The sequence below is a fragment of the Vigna unguiculata genome, chromosome 9 (genome assembly GCF_004118075.2).
Source record: "Vigna unguiculata cultivar IT97K-499-35 chromosome 9, ASM411807v1, whole genome shotgun sequence".
NCBI lineage: Eukaryota > Viridiplantae > Streptophyta > Magnoliopsida > Fabales > Fabaceae > Vigna > Vigna unguiculata.
In genome coordinates, this window is record NC_040287.1 from 35,587,951 (window position 1) to 35,606,146 (window position 18,196).

The window sequence follows — 18,196 nt, forward strand, 5'->3', positions numbered from 1 at the left end:
ATAAAAGGTAAAATCTATCACTGGCATTTTATTTAGATTATGGTTTATAGGCCATAAAAGGTAAAATCTATCACTGGCATTTTATTTAGATTATGGTTTATGGTTCGTACTTTTACAAATAAATTTTTTAAGTGAAACTTCCGTAAAAACATAAATTTCTCAGGTGGAAACACTTGTGGAAGGGGGAATAAGGTCGAAGTTAGCCAAATCAAGCTTAGGATTGAAAATGGTTACTCTTAGACAAATAAGCTGTAAGCCCCTTTTCCTTTTCAGTTGAGTTTTGGGGCCTAGCCTTCGTGGGCCTAAGGCCGGCCCAATAAGGGGACCCAATACCCTTGTCAGTCCCTAACCTCTTCATTCTGTTCCATTTTCAGAAAAACAGCTCCGTGTTCCCTTCCCTTGTCTAGTGTAAGAGCTCTGCTAGGGCATAGAGGTTCTCCCCTTGTTTCGTGATAGCAAAGGACATTGTACTTCCGGGTAAGTCGAACTCTGTGTCTTGGGTTCTCCCTAGCACCCTTTCTCAACTCTGTGTGGGTCTGTTTTCAGCTCCGTACCCTGCTCCTGTGCTCCACTACTTTTCTTGGGTCGCTACTCTCTTCTGCTAGCGTTTAACAAGGTAAGGGAAGCTAGATTCATTGGTTTTAAATCACTATTTGGCTGTTTTTGGTCGTTGTATGTTTTTTTTATGCGTGCGTGGTGTGCTTTTGTTGAATGAAATGGAGTTGCATGTGAATTTGGGAGTGGATCTGAGCTGTTTCCGCCATTGCATGTGGGATGACAGTGGTGAACTCTGCTATTCTCGCCCAAGCGAGCTCGTCTCGCCTAGGCGAGAGTATCAGAATGCTCACCCTGGTTCTGCCTCGAGCACTCGCCCAGGCGAGGGGCTGCATTTTGAGCGACAGGCCAGCTCGCTCAGGCGAGACAGCGTCGCCTGAGCGAGAGATCGTGAATCCTCCAATGACCCACTGTTGTAGGCTCGCCTAAGCGAGAGCCAGTCGCCTGAGCGAGACAACTTCTCTCGCCTGGGCGACGACTCCTAGCTTGAGCGAGGCTACTGCAGCGGATGGTTCCAAATCTGTTTTCCTCTTTGTTTGATGGGTGAATTGTGTGATTTATTTATTTACCCCTTCCTTTCAAAACCTAGAGCATGTGAATATATATATATATATATATATATATATATATATATATATATATATATATATATATATATATATATATGGTTGCTTGAATCTTATGAACTAAAAGTTGGTATGTTGGCATGAATAACACATGAATTTTGTTTGGTTGGTTGGTTGAGAACTTGCATGAGGATTGGATGTTCTGAATAAAGGTGGTGGACATGGTATGAAACATAAATTTGGTGTGATAGGCGTAATTCCATGAGTCTCGTGGGAAGACTTTATGACTCGCTGACCCTTTAGAGCTTCGGGATGCAATCCTTACTTGAATCCATATCTTAACATATACACTACACACCACCATGAAGTCTCCCCATGGGACTCATGGAATTACGCCTATCTCACAATCAGAATCATGTTTCTCATACAATTCCCCAGCTCATTTTGGTCATTTATCCAATTCTCATGTCAAGTTACTACGAACCCACAATCCATGATAAATCACATACCAATCATGCCAATTAAACTCACAAAATTCAAACACCCAAGCATATTTATGTACATCTTATTTAGGAAGGATAACCTAACCAAGGCATGCAACAGACCATTCAAACAACTAGGAAAACAGAGCACGCCTTCGCGAACTCGCTCAGGCGAGATGCTGTCCTCACAGAAACAGCGAATTCTCGCCCAGGCGAGACGCGCGACAGTGGAGGTTTCACGAGATCTCGCTCAGGCGAGGCCTTCTCGCCTGAGCGAGACTAGGCGTCGCTCAGAAACGAAAATGGCCGCCTAGGCGAGTTCTCGAGGCAGAACCTTAAGCAAAAGCCCTGTTATTCTCGCCTAGGCGAGACAAGCTCGCTTGGGCGAGATTAACAGGTCTCACCACTGTCAGCACACATGCAGTAGCGAAAACAGCCCAGATCAACACCCAAAAACACATGCAACTCAGTTTCATTCAATTAAACATGCTTCTCAAGCTTATAAACATGGAACACACCAACAAGACACCCAACAACAAAATGAACGGTTAAATCTAGTTTCCCTTACCTTGAATCCTTACCAAATTATACAGATGGGGCACCACCATGGATACCCACTAACAGGGGCCATGGAATTACGTCTCGACCACTGAAGCACGACCCTGAAATCCCACCTAGAGATCTCAAGGAATTATGCACTGACCCTCGACCAATCATGCTCAAACAATCGAATAATATTTATCATGCAAATAATCTCAGACCAACCTTTATAAACCATACTCATTCATATTCGAATGTAGAATCAATACCAACTCATCCTTCCCAAACCATGAATATAGAATTTCATCTCATACCAATACCATGCCACTTTAATTACCAACCACCAACCATCTCATATATGTCACATGCCAAGTTCATGTTAAACTTATCAATCATAGACCATAAACCATTATACTCATACCCATTCGCCCAATTCATGCTTTTAAAAGTAATTGAATCAATCCACAAGTTCAAGTTAAAGTAAGGAATTAAAATTCTGCAACAATTCTTGCTTAAGCTAGACCATTGGGCTGGCTTGAACAGGACCTGCAATAGATGGTCATTTATAACTCTTTTCCATGTAGAGGCAATGTGAAAAAAATCCAATATTACTTTCATTGTAGTCGCGATGATAAAAAGGCAATAGTTGTTAGTGAACCTCTCAAGCATGTGTGGGCATTTTATCCCATTTTCATCATCCATATTCAGCCACCTGTGGGTGACATTTTCTCTAAGTCGATTGATTTTATAATATACTTATTTTCATTATTCGTGTGAGAGAGGTCCTATTTTCATGCCATTTTATTTTAACAGCTCACCATTTTGGATTGGACCCATGAAGCTGAGAATAAGGTCCACAAAAAGGCGACTTGCATTGGATGCTTACGAGAATATTAGACACGTGGAATATATATCATCACTGTACGACTTTCCAACTACCTTATGGTCATTTTAGAAATAATTATTGATTATTAAAGCCATTGCAGTCTATTGCCTCTGCCTGTCAAATGATTAGTCAGCCAAACCCATATATACCTCATATTCAATATGAAAGGAACGCATTTACTGTTATTTGAGCGTCGGGGTTTTGTATGTAAATTGTCGCTGTCGGGGGAAATTTCGATTCATCAGAACACTTACGAAGAATGTGTTTGTCGGTGAAGAAACGGATAACTTAGGAGTTTTTTTCTTCACAAAAATCATTCATATAGTTGATAAATAATCTCATCTCTAAAAAATGTCAGTTTGTTAACTTAATCTTAGAATACGTGTAACGCTAATAGTGCGCACATGGTTTATCCAAGAACCAGTATTGCACTGGTGTAAGTATCATCCAAACTAGTTGTGTTTGGGTTCCTATGCAGAGTTTATCTTTCTCCGTTCCACAATTTTCTAGTGTACTGTCTATGTATTTTTTAAGTCATTATTCGAAACGTGCAAAGAACACCCTTATATCAGCAATGCTATGTAAAAAATAATTTAAAGTAAATTATTTACAGTATTACCATGCATGCCTTAAAATTTTAATATTAGGGTATTTTTTTTTGTATTATAGAAAGTCTTAACAACAGTCAGATAAATCTCATAATTTTTAAAATTTCATAAATAAGATAATGATATCTTAGTAATAAAATATCAGGATGCCAGCTTTAGGGTGAGACCCACTTAAGAGTTCAAACAAAGGTATTGAATTGGAGATAATAGATACTCAGAAGAATAAAAATAAGTGATGTATACTAAGAAAATTATCTAAGAACCTAAAGGATATTCCTTATTAAATATACTCTTGGACCTTCGCCAAAGAATATCTTAATTTGATAAAAAGAAAACTATTATCATATAAAATTGATTGATAATACTAGTTGATAAATTATAATGCACTAAAGATTTATAATTTTAATATTGTCAACCAATTACGAAGTAAAGCAAAACTAATAACTTTTGTAATAATTATTCTGAAAGAAGATATCTAATTTTATTTTCAATTATTTATAAAGGAATATAAAATTAAATAACATAATTTTTATTTAAAATATAATTAAAAAGATACATAAAAAAAATCACTACTTGCTACCGTTTCATTTTATTTTATGTTATTAATTATTAATCAGAAAAAAGAATAGGGAATAACTCGTGATTATATAACACTTTTTTTAAAGGGAAAAAAAGATTTATCGCTAAATTATTGCTGGGGAAGGTTCGTGTGCTGATTTTTGACTTGGAAGAGTTCAAATTTGCGTTTCTAACTATTCGCGATTCTTCCATTACTAAGAAGAGGATTATTTTCTTTTCTACTCTCCCACGTCTTCGGAATATTGTCAGTATCAGACATCAGCGTATCTCTCTGTACGAGTCCCTTAGGAACATTATATATGTATTTGCACTGAGAACTCCTAGTCTCTTCGCTTCTAACATTACTGGGTTTGTTTCTCAGGTTAACTAGGCAAAAAGTAAAGTAGTTTCGATTTGTTGGTACGATGTTGTGCTCACCGCGTAACCTTGGACTTCATTTCACTTCAATTGGACGGTCTCGCGACGTTAGGCTGTACAGTAATCATGGAAGCTGTTGCTTTTGTCAGGTATGTGGTTACTTAATTTAATTATTTTTCTTGAGATTTCCTCTTAGTTGTAGGGCATATTTGAACAAATTTCTCCATTACAACTTTTAGGCTTTTAGGATAGAAAAAAAGTGAAATGAGTTTCTCTGACGCATGATATTGTTTGTAGAATTTTTCTCATTGAAATGTTCTAATTTTTATTTTTAACTTTTGTAAACGATAATTTTAAACTACTGCAATTTTTTTTCTTTTTTTTTCTTCTGCGAGTGCTTGTGGAAAAAATCTATCCAAATAGGTCCTTACGATGTACAACGTTGAGTTTCAATTTACTTGTCTCTTGGCATAAGCGCGTGCATGGGAATAGATTATGTTTTGTTGCCATTAGTCTTTTAGCACATGGTTTGGTATGGCCTTCATCTATGAAAGTTTCCTTTTTACTGTTTTTTCCTTCCAAGGATTTAAATTGTGGTCGCAATCTCACTTTGTTACTTTATGTTAAATATAACTGACAAAGGAGTGCCACAACTGTGCTTGTAGATACTTCGGTACAATTCTTTAGGTATTGATTGTACTCTTGTCTAATCAAAATGGAGTTTCATCCTGGTAATTCACACAATCCTTTAATAAAATCTTAGTTATATGGATTACTAGGTAAAACTTCAATTCTATTTTGAGAATTAAACGAACAGCACCTGAGGAACTGTATTTTAGTTTTTCTTTTTCTAAAACCTTGGTTCCGTTCTGGTATAGCTATGTTTGCTAGTTATCCATTTATCTTTGAATTTTTTGTTGCTGACAGTTTCATTTGCAATCTTCCATGCTTCAGTGATAACAGTTACTGTCATAGATGTTTGTTTTTCTTTTGTTTATAGTTTAAGTCCATGGAGAACTTTGTGAATTGACAGAGGCTAGAGGGAGTAGTAAACAAGACAACCGAAATCAAATATAAAAAGAACGTTACTTTTAAATCAAGAAATTATTATTGACTGGGTAATGTGTCAATATACAAAACCAACCAACCAACTAATACATTTTTATGAATGACACCAGTATCTCCAACTCATATTAACCTTGTCTAATTTAGTTACTTCTCTGATCAAAGTTTCTGCTATGATGAGCGTACACAGCAGTTATCCTATACACTCAGCCAAAGATATAAAAAAATATGAGCCATTCTGTAATTCACATTTGCCATCACATCACTAGGATCACAACAACATATAGTACTCGAGATTTTTATATTAAGCATTAAAATAAAAAGCAAAGGGTAATTTGAGGTTAATTGGAGGACTAGTTACATTACTGACAACCATGCTTACCATATTCTTCTACTCTGTGAAGAGCATCAATGAGAACATCAGTTATCCAATCCTTTACATCCTCCTTTGCGCAGCACTTGTGGATTTCAGTCACTCATAGTGTGTTTGGAGTAGGTTCATGGTTAGAAATTATCAATTAATTTTTTGTGGTGAAGGTAAAAGGCAAATACTTCTTCTTGGTATCACCATGATTTCATAGGACGATAGGATAAAATTGATTTTTGTGTTATCTAAACACCCTGTAAATCTAAATGTTCCTGACTCCAATGCAAGTACTTTTGTCAATGCTAAAGTTAAGCAACATTAGAACAAATGAGTTCTTAAAGATGTTGCATATGAAAGAAACTATAGCTAACAACATTGCTTAGCATTAAAAAAACATTTTTTCAAGTCAAAGTGAAAATCCTGTGAGTAGAGAGATAAAAGAGGACTTACTAAAGCAGCTTAAAAACCAAGGTTCAATTTTATTATGGTAATTTTCATTTTATTAAATGCATTGCATTGCATATTACTAAGGTGAAACTCTACCGAACAAAACGACAAAATTAATTATCTCTCTTTTCTTCCCCCTCCTCCCTACCAAACAAACCTTTATGCTCTGTTCGTTTGAGGGAAAAAGAAATTGGAAAGACGGATTATGAGGTGAGTTTTATGTTCGTTTGTAGTTAATTAAGAGAGAGTGATAGCAGGATATATCACTTTTATCATCTTGCGTAATGGGAGGTGATTTGAGATGATTAATTGTGAAAATACACGTTTACCCTTTGTAAAATATTAAGCAAATACCCGTTCAATGAAGAAGGGATTCGATCCTGCCATAGTTGGAACCGATCCAGGCATGGTTTGAGAGAAGGGATTCGATCCTGCCATAGTTGGAACCGATCCAGGCATGGTTTGAGAGAAGGGATCCGATCCCACATAGCTTCAATCCGATCCTACATCACTTGGATCCAATCCCACATTACTGGATCCGATCCCACATCATTGGATCCAATCCCACATCACTTGGATCCGTTCCCACATTATTTGGATCCAATCCCACATTATTTGGATCCAATCCCACATCACTTGGTATTTTCTTTTTCTTCTATTTTAGTGGTTAAAAAAAATTAACAAAATAAATTTATTCATACAAATATCAAATTACACTACTAATTACATAAAGGGTAAAATGGTAATTTAACTAATACTTATATCAAAACATATTTTTTAATCTATCATATCAATCAAATTTCTCACAAACTTTCACAAAATTTACATCCAAATCTACTCATAATTATCTCTAAATCCCTTAAAAAAACAAAACATAATTCACTCTCAAATCTACTCAAACTCATTCACTTCCTCTCTCTCAACTCCTCTCTCTCAAGTGAACACAGCCTTAGTCATGTTTAGTTTCATAGAAAGTGAGAAATGGCTTTGAAAACACAGAAACAAAAATGTTTCAAAACCCATTTCTCTCTTTTCAAGAAACTAAAGATGTATGGGAGAAATTGTTGGATTCAGAGGTTGAATAGTTTTGCAGACATTCTAAGGGCTCAATTATTTCATTGAAAATGCCTATCTAAGCAAGTGATAATTGCCTAGATCATGTGCGTTGAAGAATATTTCATTTTACCTTTTACATGATAAATGTTGAGAAATCTAATTAAAGTATGAGGGAAGTTAATTTCAGCCATGGTTATAAAGTTCTCTATTCAAGATTTATTTCTTTTGAAAAAATATGTTCTCATCGAATACAAATCCTACACATAAAGAGAAAGAAAGTATAGAATGCAGTGAGGTAAGAGTGAGTGATTACCATACACTATGGTTCTCCGGTTCTTATTCTGGAATTGGGCGTGAAAAGTTGGATTGGATTCAAATTGAGTGGGATTGATCTCTCAACTTCTCACACTTCTCTTAGGTGATCATTCTAACAGTGCCTTGACCTTTAGGGACACTCTTTTTCTAATGCTCCAGCAACTCTTTGGTCAAGATTCATTGTACTGTTACCGGTTACATCTGTTAGTCACAACATCATTTCATCAAACACGTGATGTGCAACAAGATCAATCACCATACCCCTTACATGCATATATTTGTTTGTGTTAAAATAAACTCTAGGAAAGAGAGAAACATTGAGATGAAACTATGTGTTTCTGAAACAGTATGAGTGCTTTATTTATATTGAGAAAAATAAATCAATACAATAAATAGAGGAGATTTGATATCCTCTAATAACAAAAATATGATAAGGGAATAAATAAAAATGTTCCTAATAATACATTCATAATCTAAATATTCCTGATTATATATTATTTCTATGATTATAACAGTTTGTTTATGTTGTGAAGTTGGGTAGTGGCATACCTACAATCATGAAGAGTTTGACAAGGAGAGCCATCATGAGGAGTCTGACAAGGAGATCGATTTCGACGATGGCAATGACCATGGACATGGTGGCAGTGTCAAGGTGGGACTAGGAAATAGGAACTGGACATAGTAGTAAATGTTGTTTTCCATTATTATTATTAGGTTCAATTGAACATTTTTATATTCATATTATTATCTTAATTTCTAAAAGATTCAATTTAATCTTTTAAACTTTTATAATGGTTTAAAATGATGTTTTTGTCAATTGTGGAAATTCAATATGAACATCCTAATCGATTATGTCTTCAAATAATGGTTTAACACTATTCAAATTCTTAAGAAGTAGACTTTAAGCCTAAATCCTACAAAACCAATTTGTGATGTGAGATTTGCATCCACTTATACAGTATAAATTTGCTTTATCTTTAGTCGATGTGGGATCTCCTACACATCTCCTCACACTGAGGTATATACATCTTGAGCGTGAGACTAAATATTTATGGGTGGTTTGATAGCATCCTGATAGCGAGTGTCTTGATAGGTTTAACAAACAACAAATCTCACTCTGATGGATTTTTAATTGGCTCTGATACCATCTTAAGAAGTGAATTTTAATACTAACTCAACCCTATAAAACCGGCTTGTAAGATGAGGTTTGCCTACTTGTATAGTTGATGTGAGATATCCAACACAAATATTTAATTATTTATAGGCATAATCGATTATGAACTAAGTTTGTATTTGAATCAAGATAATTGATTATCTCATTTATGGTGGCCGATTATTTGTGAAAGCACTATAGTGTAATCAATTATATTTTGACATTATCGGATTAATATGTTATGAAACACTTTTGAAAAGATTTTCGAAAAAGATTTAAGTTCTTCTCAAAGGCATAGTATGAATATGAATTACATAAAGGGATGTGAACTAAAACTAATGCATAAACCACACACATTTTCACATGAAAGCACAATAACACTCATAATAGTTTCAAAGTCTTGTTCATATATTTCCTTTTGCATCTATTTATTTCTAATTTCTAGGTTTATTTATTTTTTAAATCGATGTAGGTCATGTAATGCTATAGCAGGAAAACCAATCGCGATTCCAATAATCCCTGGCCTTGGTATTATTGGGTTTGCTGTTTTTGGTCTTGAGCCTCTTGGGCGCCTGGGCAGGAAGATGTTTCTCCAAGAAGTTAGCATCTTATTGCATGTTTGTCAAAATCATTTGAATAGTATTAATTTCTGATTTTCTGTTCCATGATGTTTTCAGGGTACTGATAGAAGTTGGAAGAAAAGTAGTGCATATTATATTTTGACATCTTATTTTCAACCTATGCTGCTGTGGACTGGAGTGATGCTCATCTGCAGGTATCTTTCTGGACTAACGTTTTTTCCAGTGGGAGTTTGCCATTTCATGTTTGTGAACACCTTAGTGTAAACTGTTTCAGGGATTTAGATCCACTAGTCCTATCATCAGAAACTAGTCAGGCTATGAAGCAACGGCTGCTGAGTTTCGTAAGATCTTTGTCAACAGTGCTTACTATTGCTTACTGTTCTTCAAGGTAGATTTGATTTATGCCAGAATTATATCCCCCATTTGTTCAATAAACTAACAAACAAAGTTACTATTCTATTTTGTCAAAACCATGGTCCTTGTGTATTTTAGGAAATTTTATTTTATATTTTATCCTTTCTATAATTTTATTCTTTTTGGTAATCTATCTCGCAATTAATACTAGGTTTATTTCTTTAAAAGCAATACCATAATCACAGGGATTTATGGCCTTAGAATTAGCTGTCCATATTTCCTAAAATAAGCTACACGTTCATGTATTTATAGGCCAAATTGATACAATAAAATAGAATATTTTTCCGTTAAAATTTGAGAGTATTGCACTTTTTCATTATAAGAAAAGACTTTTGCTTTCTTATTGTTATAAGTAGAAGTAAAATGCACAGAAATGTGGAGTGATATATGCAAATTATTAACTAAAAAAATAGGAAGAAGAATAAACTACGGTGCAGAATAATGTAGAGCATTGTAAGATGATTATGTTTATTTTATTTTAATTATTCAACATTTTAATTATATATTTATTTGAAAATTTTTGTGATTTATTCAAATAATATGCCAATAAAATATTGAATCCTCTTTATTTATTTTTGTAAAAAGAACCATTGCAGTAGTTAATTTCTTATTATTATGGGTTTGCAGTTTTCCTATCTTGTTCAACTTATAATGCAATATGATTCTGCTGCCTATTTTCAGCTTAATTCAACAGGCACAAAAATTATGTATGGAGGCAAATGACTCCAGTGATGAAAGAAATGTATGTTTCTGGTGCAGATCCTTGTCATGCTTCCATTTCTGTTTCCATAACATTTTTTCCTCAATAAAGGAATAATTTTGGGGTGATACCACTTAAATAAAGGTTTAGATGTGCTATGTTATTCCCGGTGAAAATTAGAAGGTAATCAACATCTAGGAAATAAAAAATTCAATTGCTGAATATTATTTTAGCAAATTTGAATTTGGGGGTTGCATGTGGTATCGTTATAGAATAATAGTCCTTGTTTTCATGTTGGATATCTTAATGAGGAAGTTCAAACTTGTTAATTTAGTTTGTTGATCCTTGGGGCATTCTGAAGTGTATGTAAACACAAATCTTATTCAATATGTTGCCAACGAATGACAGATGAGCATTGATTTTACTGGGAAAGCTGTATATACTGCAGTTTGGGTTGCTGCTGTGTCATTGTTCATGGAGTTACTGGGTATCTCCACACAGAAGTGGTTGACTGCGGGTGGTTTGGGCACAGTATTGATTTCCCTTGCAGGTCGTGAGGTACATTATGGGTTCTTTGATACTACGTGAGTGATTAAGTCACATTTATCATTAGATTTTTTATTGATCCTCCTATACATCAAATTCTCGAATTCTGGTAGAGTAATTCTACAGGGTATAGCCATTACCAATTAGGCATGCTCCTCTTTGCTGTCATTCTCACTTCATTTTTGTGGTGTCTTCAGATATTTACAAACTTCCTTTCGAGTATAATGATTCATGCAACTCGGCCATTTGTTGTGAATGAGCGGATTCAAACAAAAATTAAAGGATATGAGGTTTCTGGTAAAGTTGAGGTTTGTATTTATTATCTACCTGCTGAAAAGGTAGTTTAGGGGAATAGAAAACAATATGCTAGTTCAGTGTATGTGATTTCCATTATAGGTGATATTTTTCCGAAGTATCTTTAAAATATTTCACTGTAATCAAATTTCATAATTTCTCTAGCATGTAGGCTGGTGGTCACCAACAAGAATTAGAGGTTCTGATTGTGAAGCAGTTCATATTCCTAATCACAATTTGAGTATAAATGTTGTGAGGAATCTTAGTAAGAAATCTCATTGGCGTATAAAGACTCACCTGGCTATCAGTCACTTGGATGTTAACAAGATTAATGTGAGTATTCTTTCCTTTAATAATTGTTTAGTTACTATTTGATGACTATCTCATCATTTGAAAACTTAAGTAATCTCTTTCCTAATTTCTTTATGCAGAGTATAATAGCTGATATGCGCAAGGTTTTGGCCAAACATCCTCAAGTAGAGCAGAGAAAATTGCACAGAAGGGTTTTTCTAGAGAACATTGATCCAGAAAATCAGGCTCTTATGGTTGGAAACCTTTCTTGTTCATTGGTTTATATAATATTCATGAGCTTATGAATTCCAATATGTTTTTATCTCTCTCTCCTTTTCTTCAATTTTGTTTTGAAAGGCTTTTTAAAGGTTCCTTTTGAGATGCTGCATGTAGCATAATTCTTAGAATGAAAATGAGCTTGTTCAAAATCTAGAATCTACTTTCGTTTGACACTTATATTGGTCAATTGAATGAAATCTGAGGCCTGTTTTTATTCTTTGTGGTATGCTTTATCATTTAAGAACTGTAATTTTTACTATCATATTGTCATGAAATCGAGAAGTTTGTTATAGTTTTTGAACTTTTTTTAGAGAACTAAATATATTAAAAAGTTATTTATAAAGAAAACTTAAATTTTTAACTTCCGCCATTTAGCTTTATGCATGGTCATTACAATTTATATTTCTGTGTTAAAAAAAATTCTCGTCCATTAGAAAATGATCTCCAAAGTATATATGCAGAATATTCTTAGCACTGTCAATTTAGTGCCTGGTGACGGATTAGCTATCTTCACCCATTACAGGATTAAAGCATTTTTCCTTTAACATTTTGGAATATTTAGAATTTGAGTTTCTGCATTTTGATTTCTCAGCTACCATTACCTTATAAAAGCCTTTTTATGTTACAGATATTGGTGTCCTGCTTTGTTAAAACTTCACGTTCTGAAGAGTACCTACGTGTAAAGGTGAGACTAGATTGTTTATAATACTTGTTGATGCATGGTGCAATGATCCGTACCTCCTTGTTAAGGAAGACATATATAGTGATGCTTATGAATGTTTACTAAAACAATTCTTTCAACTCAGTTGTATTAGTAATGTACCCATTTTTATGTTTTGAAACTCGGAAGGATTTTTTAACCGTTTCTCTATTAGTAATGCCTTTGTGAATTGGAACGAAGGTTCAGGTATAGGCGACACTGGTGGAGGAACGGATGAAGTAGGAGATGTTGTTGCACGACCACTGGTGACATGTGAGAAGTGGAGGTTGAGTAGGACCTACTACTGGTACAATAGTGGAACCTCTAGAGGACACATTTAACTGTGGGAGAAAAGCAAGTAGTTTTTTCAGAAAAGTAACATCAATAGAGACTACATACCATTGTAGGAAAGGAGAGAGAGAGAGAGAGAAACATCGATAACCTTTGTGGGATCAAGAGTAACCTAAAAAAATGTATTTTAAGGATTTAGCATTAACCTTTATTTTTACCTGGAGTGAGTTTATGGAAAAAACATGTCTTCCCAAATATACACCAGGTGACAAAATGAAATTTGATTTTAGGGTTCAAGAAAGAATTTGATTGTTAAGAACCGATGAAGGCATGTGGTTGATTAGAGGACATGCAGGAAGAACACCCCTTAGAAATGTAGAGGAACACCAAAGTGAAGAACAAGAGTGCAAATTTTTTTCCAGTGGTGGTTTTTGCACTCTACAACACCATTTCATTGTGTATAGACATGATGGTTGATGATGATGTACAAGAGTTGGAGAGGCAGAAGAGGCACAGGCCATGGGAGGGTTAAGATGATATAGTCCTCCAGACTCACATCCTACTTCAATTGTTTGTCCACTGTGTTGATTCTGCACAAGATCACAATTATTAACAAGGTAAAACAATCAAAAGTGCGAGTAAGTTTTCTAATAGAGATTGGATAAAAGGACATTCAGGGATAAATAAGACAGTTTAAAGTGAGGAAGAGATGGTTTTGACCAATATCTTAGACTTTGATATGAGAGTCATCTGTAAGAGTAACAAAAGGCAAGGAGTCCATATAGGTAAAGGAGGAAACAAGAGATTGGTATAGGATCTGAGTCACCAAAATTAAGTATCCAAGGTCTTAGAGAGGAGGACTATAAAACAAAATCTATAGGATTACCAGATTGAGTCACAAGTGAAACAAATGGTGCAGGTTAGTTAGCTATTTAGAGTTTGCGAAATTCATAATACTTAGTGGTAGAAATCGTGATATCTGAAGTAGGAGTTTTGACTTGGGTCACATTATCTAGTTGAGACTTGTTGGCAAGCTTTGGTGCGACATTCTTCTTCAGCATGTCCCCAATGGTTGCAGTAGTTGTAGTAAGGTCAACCATGACCGGCAACACATCATCCACTAAATCCTCCATTTCAACGACCACAATGAGAGGAGTAAGAGACCAGGGTAGATGAATCCCCGGTAGATGTTGAAGTGCTTTCAAAAGTATAAAGAGTGGAGAGTTGTAAGAACTGTTTTTGAACCACATTGTAGATTGGATGGTCTTGTGGAAGTCCAATAGGAGCAAGTACCATGAAAATTGACTGCATTGTTTGTAGAATGTCTCTGCATCAGTAGTGAAGGACATAAGAGTAGAATATTCTGCAATCAGGTGATCAAGTTTTCCGCGACATGTCTGCATGTTCATGTTCTCCAACTTGATTTTCATCAAGCTGATGAGTACATTGTAGGAACGGTGAAACATCATTTGAATAATTTTTCTTGTCCTTTGTCCATACATCATACCAAGTCTAGTCATAAACGCCTGGTACTGTGCCTCAAATGACACTATATAAAGAGGCATCAAGAAGTGTTAATTTGCTTCCAACAAGGTTGCTCAGAGTTGGGAATAGTGAAGGTCAGAGTTGTCAAATGACAATCCTGCCTTGGGCTTGAAACCACTCAAATGTGTAATCTGTTGTGGTTAAGTGTTTTTTGTATGGTATCATGGTAAGTTGGTGAAAGTCACGAGACATTAAGAAAAGCTCAATTTGGAGAAGTCATATAGTCAAACAGAGTCAAACGAAACCCAAAACTGTTCATGGAAAGAGGAGGTGCATGATAAGGAGGTCGCCGGAGAACAGTATCACGCAAATTTGAGCGGTGTGAGACAAATGTGTCAAAGATAGGAGGCTTGATGGTGGTGAATGGAGGATTGTGACAGCTGTTTCCGAAAAAAAAAAGGACAAAAATAAGGAAAAGGAAAACCTAACTTTATGATACATAAAAGTCTCTGTTTCTGTGAATTGTGTGTTTAATTACACATGTAAATTCTTTATTCATATGTACATACTTTCCTAGTTACTAATATCAAATCACATCTTTTACATAACTATATGTTTTCCAACTTTGTGGATATATTGACCCAACTATCCAATTTATCAAATTACTGCTTCCAAGCAACTCTTCATTAAAGATCATTATTATTTAATGATTTAATTACGTTTTTAGTGCCTGAAATTTAGAATACTTGGCCCCTACATTAAAGTAAAGTTTTTAGTTTATCAAAGTTAGAAAAGTATGATTTAGTCTCTAAACACTAGATTTGATAGACTAGAAGTAGCTTCAAAACAAATCATTTAGTTCTTCAAATTTAATGTATTAAGATAAAAATAATATTTTCCAAATTCATGGGATTATGATAATTTTTCTTAAAATTCATGGGATTATGTTTTTAGTTTATCAAAGTTAGAAAAGGGATTTAGTCTCTAAACACTAGATTTGATAGACTAGAAGTAGCTTCAAAACAAATCATTTAGTTCTTCAAATTTAATGTATTAAGATAAAAATAATATTTTCCAAATTCATGGGATTATGATAATTTTTCTTAAAATTTGGGAGGGTATAAAGATAATTAAGTCTTGTTTATTTTATATTCAGCATTAGCTTTTGTGAACACTACTTACTACTTTATAAAACAGGAGGTAATCCTCTTGGATCTTCTCAGAGTTATAAGTCATCATCGAGCTCGGCTAGCCACACCCATCCGCACAGTTCAGAAAATGTACAGTGATACTGATTTCGATATTGATCCATTTGATGACACAGTTTCTTCTCGTTCCAGATCAACAAAAAACCGTCCTTTTGCACTGATAGATCCACCTTATAAAGTTAAACCTTCAACTCATTCAACTATTACAAATGAGGACAGAGATGGTAAGGTAGATGAAACCTTGCCATCTGACTTCAAAGTAGACTCTGATGAATTTTCTGTGACACCAAGTTCGGTCCAGAAGACCTCCAAATCCCAAAAGTCCAAAAAGTCAAAAACAACATCCAAAATTTTGTCAACATCCAATGAGTCTGGTTCTGGAGAGACTACTACACCATCAAAGCTAGATGATGAGAAATCTGATGTTTCCGAATCATCATCATCACCATCACTTGGTAATTCTTTGGAAGAGAATATTATTCTTGATGCTGCTTTGCTGGGCACAGAGAGAAGAACTATTGCAATTGATGAAGAATTGGTTGACTCTATCCCTTCAGAATCACAAGAAGTTGCAGCCCACCAGAATGGAAGTGAACTTCCAATTGGCAAGGATAAGAAGGATGAGCAGAATAGATGTTGATGTTTAAGTAGAGTAGCTACGTTTTTGTTGATGTTTACACAAAAATGATCTAGCTGTCTTTTTTTAAGCTGGGCATTGTGCAATGTTTATTATTCATTTGTAGATTAGTGGGAATCAATTATCTTGTGTAAATCAGAAATTATGTTCATATCTCATGTCTATCTCTATCATATGTTAAACTGTCCAACCTATTTATTGTTTATAAAGAAGAAGACACAAGATATATCACATTTACTGTGAGAGTACATTACATAATAGTGGAATTGGTAATCCCCGTTCTGAATTACAAAGAAAAACTTTTTGGGATTTTATTTGTATTGAGAGAATTAGCCATCAAAATTCTTTCTAAAGAATCAGGATTAGGTTAAAAATTCAAATATGAATTGAGTAGAAATAAAAAGATTAAGTGATATATAAGGAAAACTAGTCTTATACACATTAAACCTTAAAGTTTGTAATAGAAGTGGTGTCAGATCTCTAGGATAACTTATATCTTAGAAGTAGTTAATTTTCAGTCTATTCTAGAAAAAAAAAAAAAAAAAAAAAACTAATGGACTTCTAATGTTAAGATACAAAGAAAGGGTCGAGTCCTCTGATTCCCCTTGTTTTGTCACATCTAGTGTGTTTGCTCTTGGAGCAAAAGATAAGTAAGAGTTCCCTGCCCTGAGCCATGGTTCTTAAGCCAGAGTTGTTAATGGTTTATAAAGTGTGTGATAGACACAAAAGAAAAATAGCTAGGGCCATGTTTTTTTTTCTTTGGATAATCCGAAACGGGTGCTTGTTTTGAAATAGGGTTTTATATCAAAGGTTTTATATTGAGTGTGAACATCCAGCAATCAATGTTTTTTTCTTAGATAATCCGTAACAGGTGCTTGTTTGAGATAGGATTTTATGTAACGTAAAACATCAAAGGTTTTGCATTACTCAAGAAGTGAATAAGATTAGTTGTTTTCTAAAGACTTATTTAGTAATTTGGTGCTTTTATATAAGTTTTTTATTTTTTTATTTTTATAAAAAATTTAATATGGTTTCTTCGGTTCAATTGGTCATCATCTATTACTTGAAAAATATCATGTATTTCAAGATAGAAAATAATCCAAATTTAACCCATAACAAATTTAAATTCCGACATGTAATATTTCAAAATGATTTTAAGGTCAATTTAATTGAAAAAAAAATTCAATTATATATATATATATATATATATATATATATATATATATATATATATATATATATAAAGATCAAAACGAAAGAAATTTTTTTAATTTGTAAATTGATATTTGAGTTGTTTATAAATATTTTACATATTTTAATTTAAATGTTAATTTGATAATATTAACACATTAAAAATAGTTAACGCCATTAAATTAAAATATATTTATTTATTGGTAAAGTTTATAAACTAAAATATAAAAGATGAAAAAACTTCCAATTTCAGCGTACAAATTTAAAGACTAAAAATATAACATTATTAAGTGGAAATTGATAAATAATGAGAGAAACTATTATAATTAGTAAAAACATACCAAGACAACAATTACAAATAAAATAACTGTTATAATAGCAATTTAACATCGTTTCATTGTATTAATATTCATTATAATTTTATGATAACTTTTTTAGTAAACCCATATTAGACATCATTATATAAATTATATAATTAAGATTTCAACTAAATTTATATTTCAAAACACATCCATCATTTCTCGTTCCACAAAAAGTTTATTAGAAAAGAAAAAAAAAACAAGAAAAAACCATTACTTTAACAGAAAAAAACAATCATTTAAA

At 33.8% G+C, this 18,196-nt stretch overlaps 1 protein-coding gene across 4 annotated transcripts; it reads left to right on the top strand.

Moving 5' to 3' along the window:
- The first annotated feature begins 38 nt into the window (after window positions 1–38).
- LOC114163963 (mechanosensitive ion channel protein 2, chloroplastic-like) lies at window positions 39–16,592 on the top strand. Of its 4 annotated transcripts, XM_028048376.1 has the most exons (16): window positions 39–251; window positions 375–477; window positions 547–616; window positions 2,957–3,064; window positions 4,578–4,722; window positions 8,357–8,475; window positions 9,449–9,575; window positions 9,654–9,751; window positions 9,832–9,945; window positions 10,653–10,713; window positions 11,080–11,229; window positions 11,415–11,525; window positions 11,677–11,844; window positions 11,943–12,056; window positions 12,710–12,766; window positions 15,755–16,592. In XM_028048376.1, exons 5-16 carry the CDS (start codon window positions 4,621–4,623, stop codon window positions 16,403–16,405), a joined length of 1,872 nt encoding a protein of 623 aa, XP_027904177.1. In that variant the 5' UTR covers window positions 39–251; window positions 375–477; window positions 547–616; window positions 2,957–3,064; window positions 4,578–4,620; the 3' UTR covers window positions 16,406–16,592. The 4 variants fall into 4 exon arrangements, with proteins under 4 accessions (XP_027904177.1, XP_027904176.1, XP_027904178.1 ...); XM_028048375.1 differs by lacking the exons at window positions 39–251; window positions 375–477; window positions 547–616; window positions 2,957–3,064 and adding an exon at window positions 4,323–4,489; XM_028048377.1 differs by lacking the exons at window positions 39–251; window positions 375–477; window positions 547–616; window positions 2,957–3,064 and adding an exon at window positions 4,323–4,460.
- The last annotated feature ends 1,604 nt before the right edge of the window (window positions 16,593–18,196 follow it).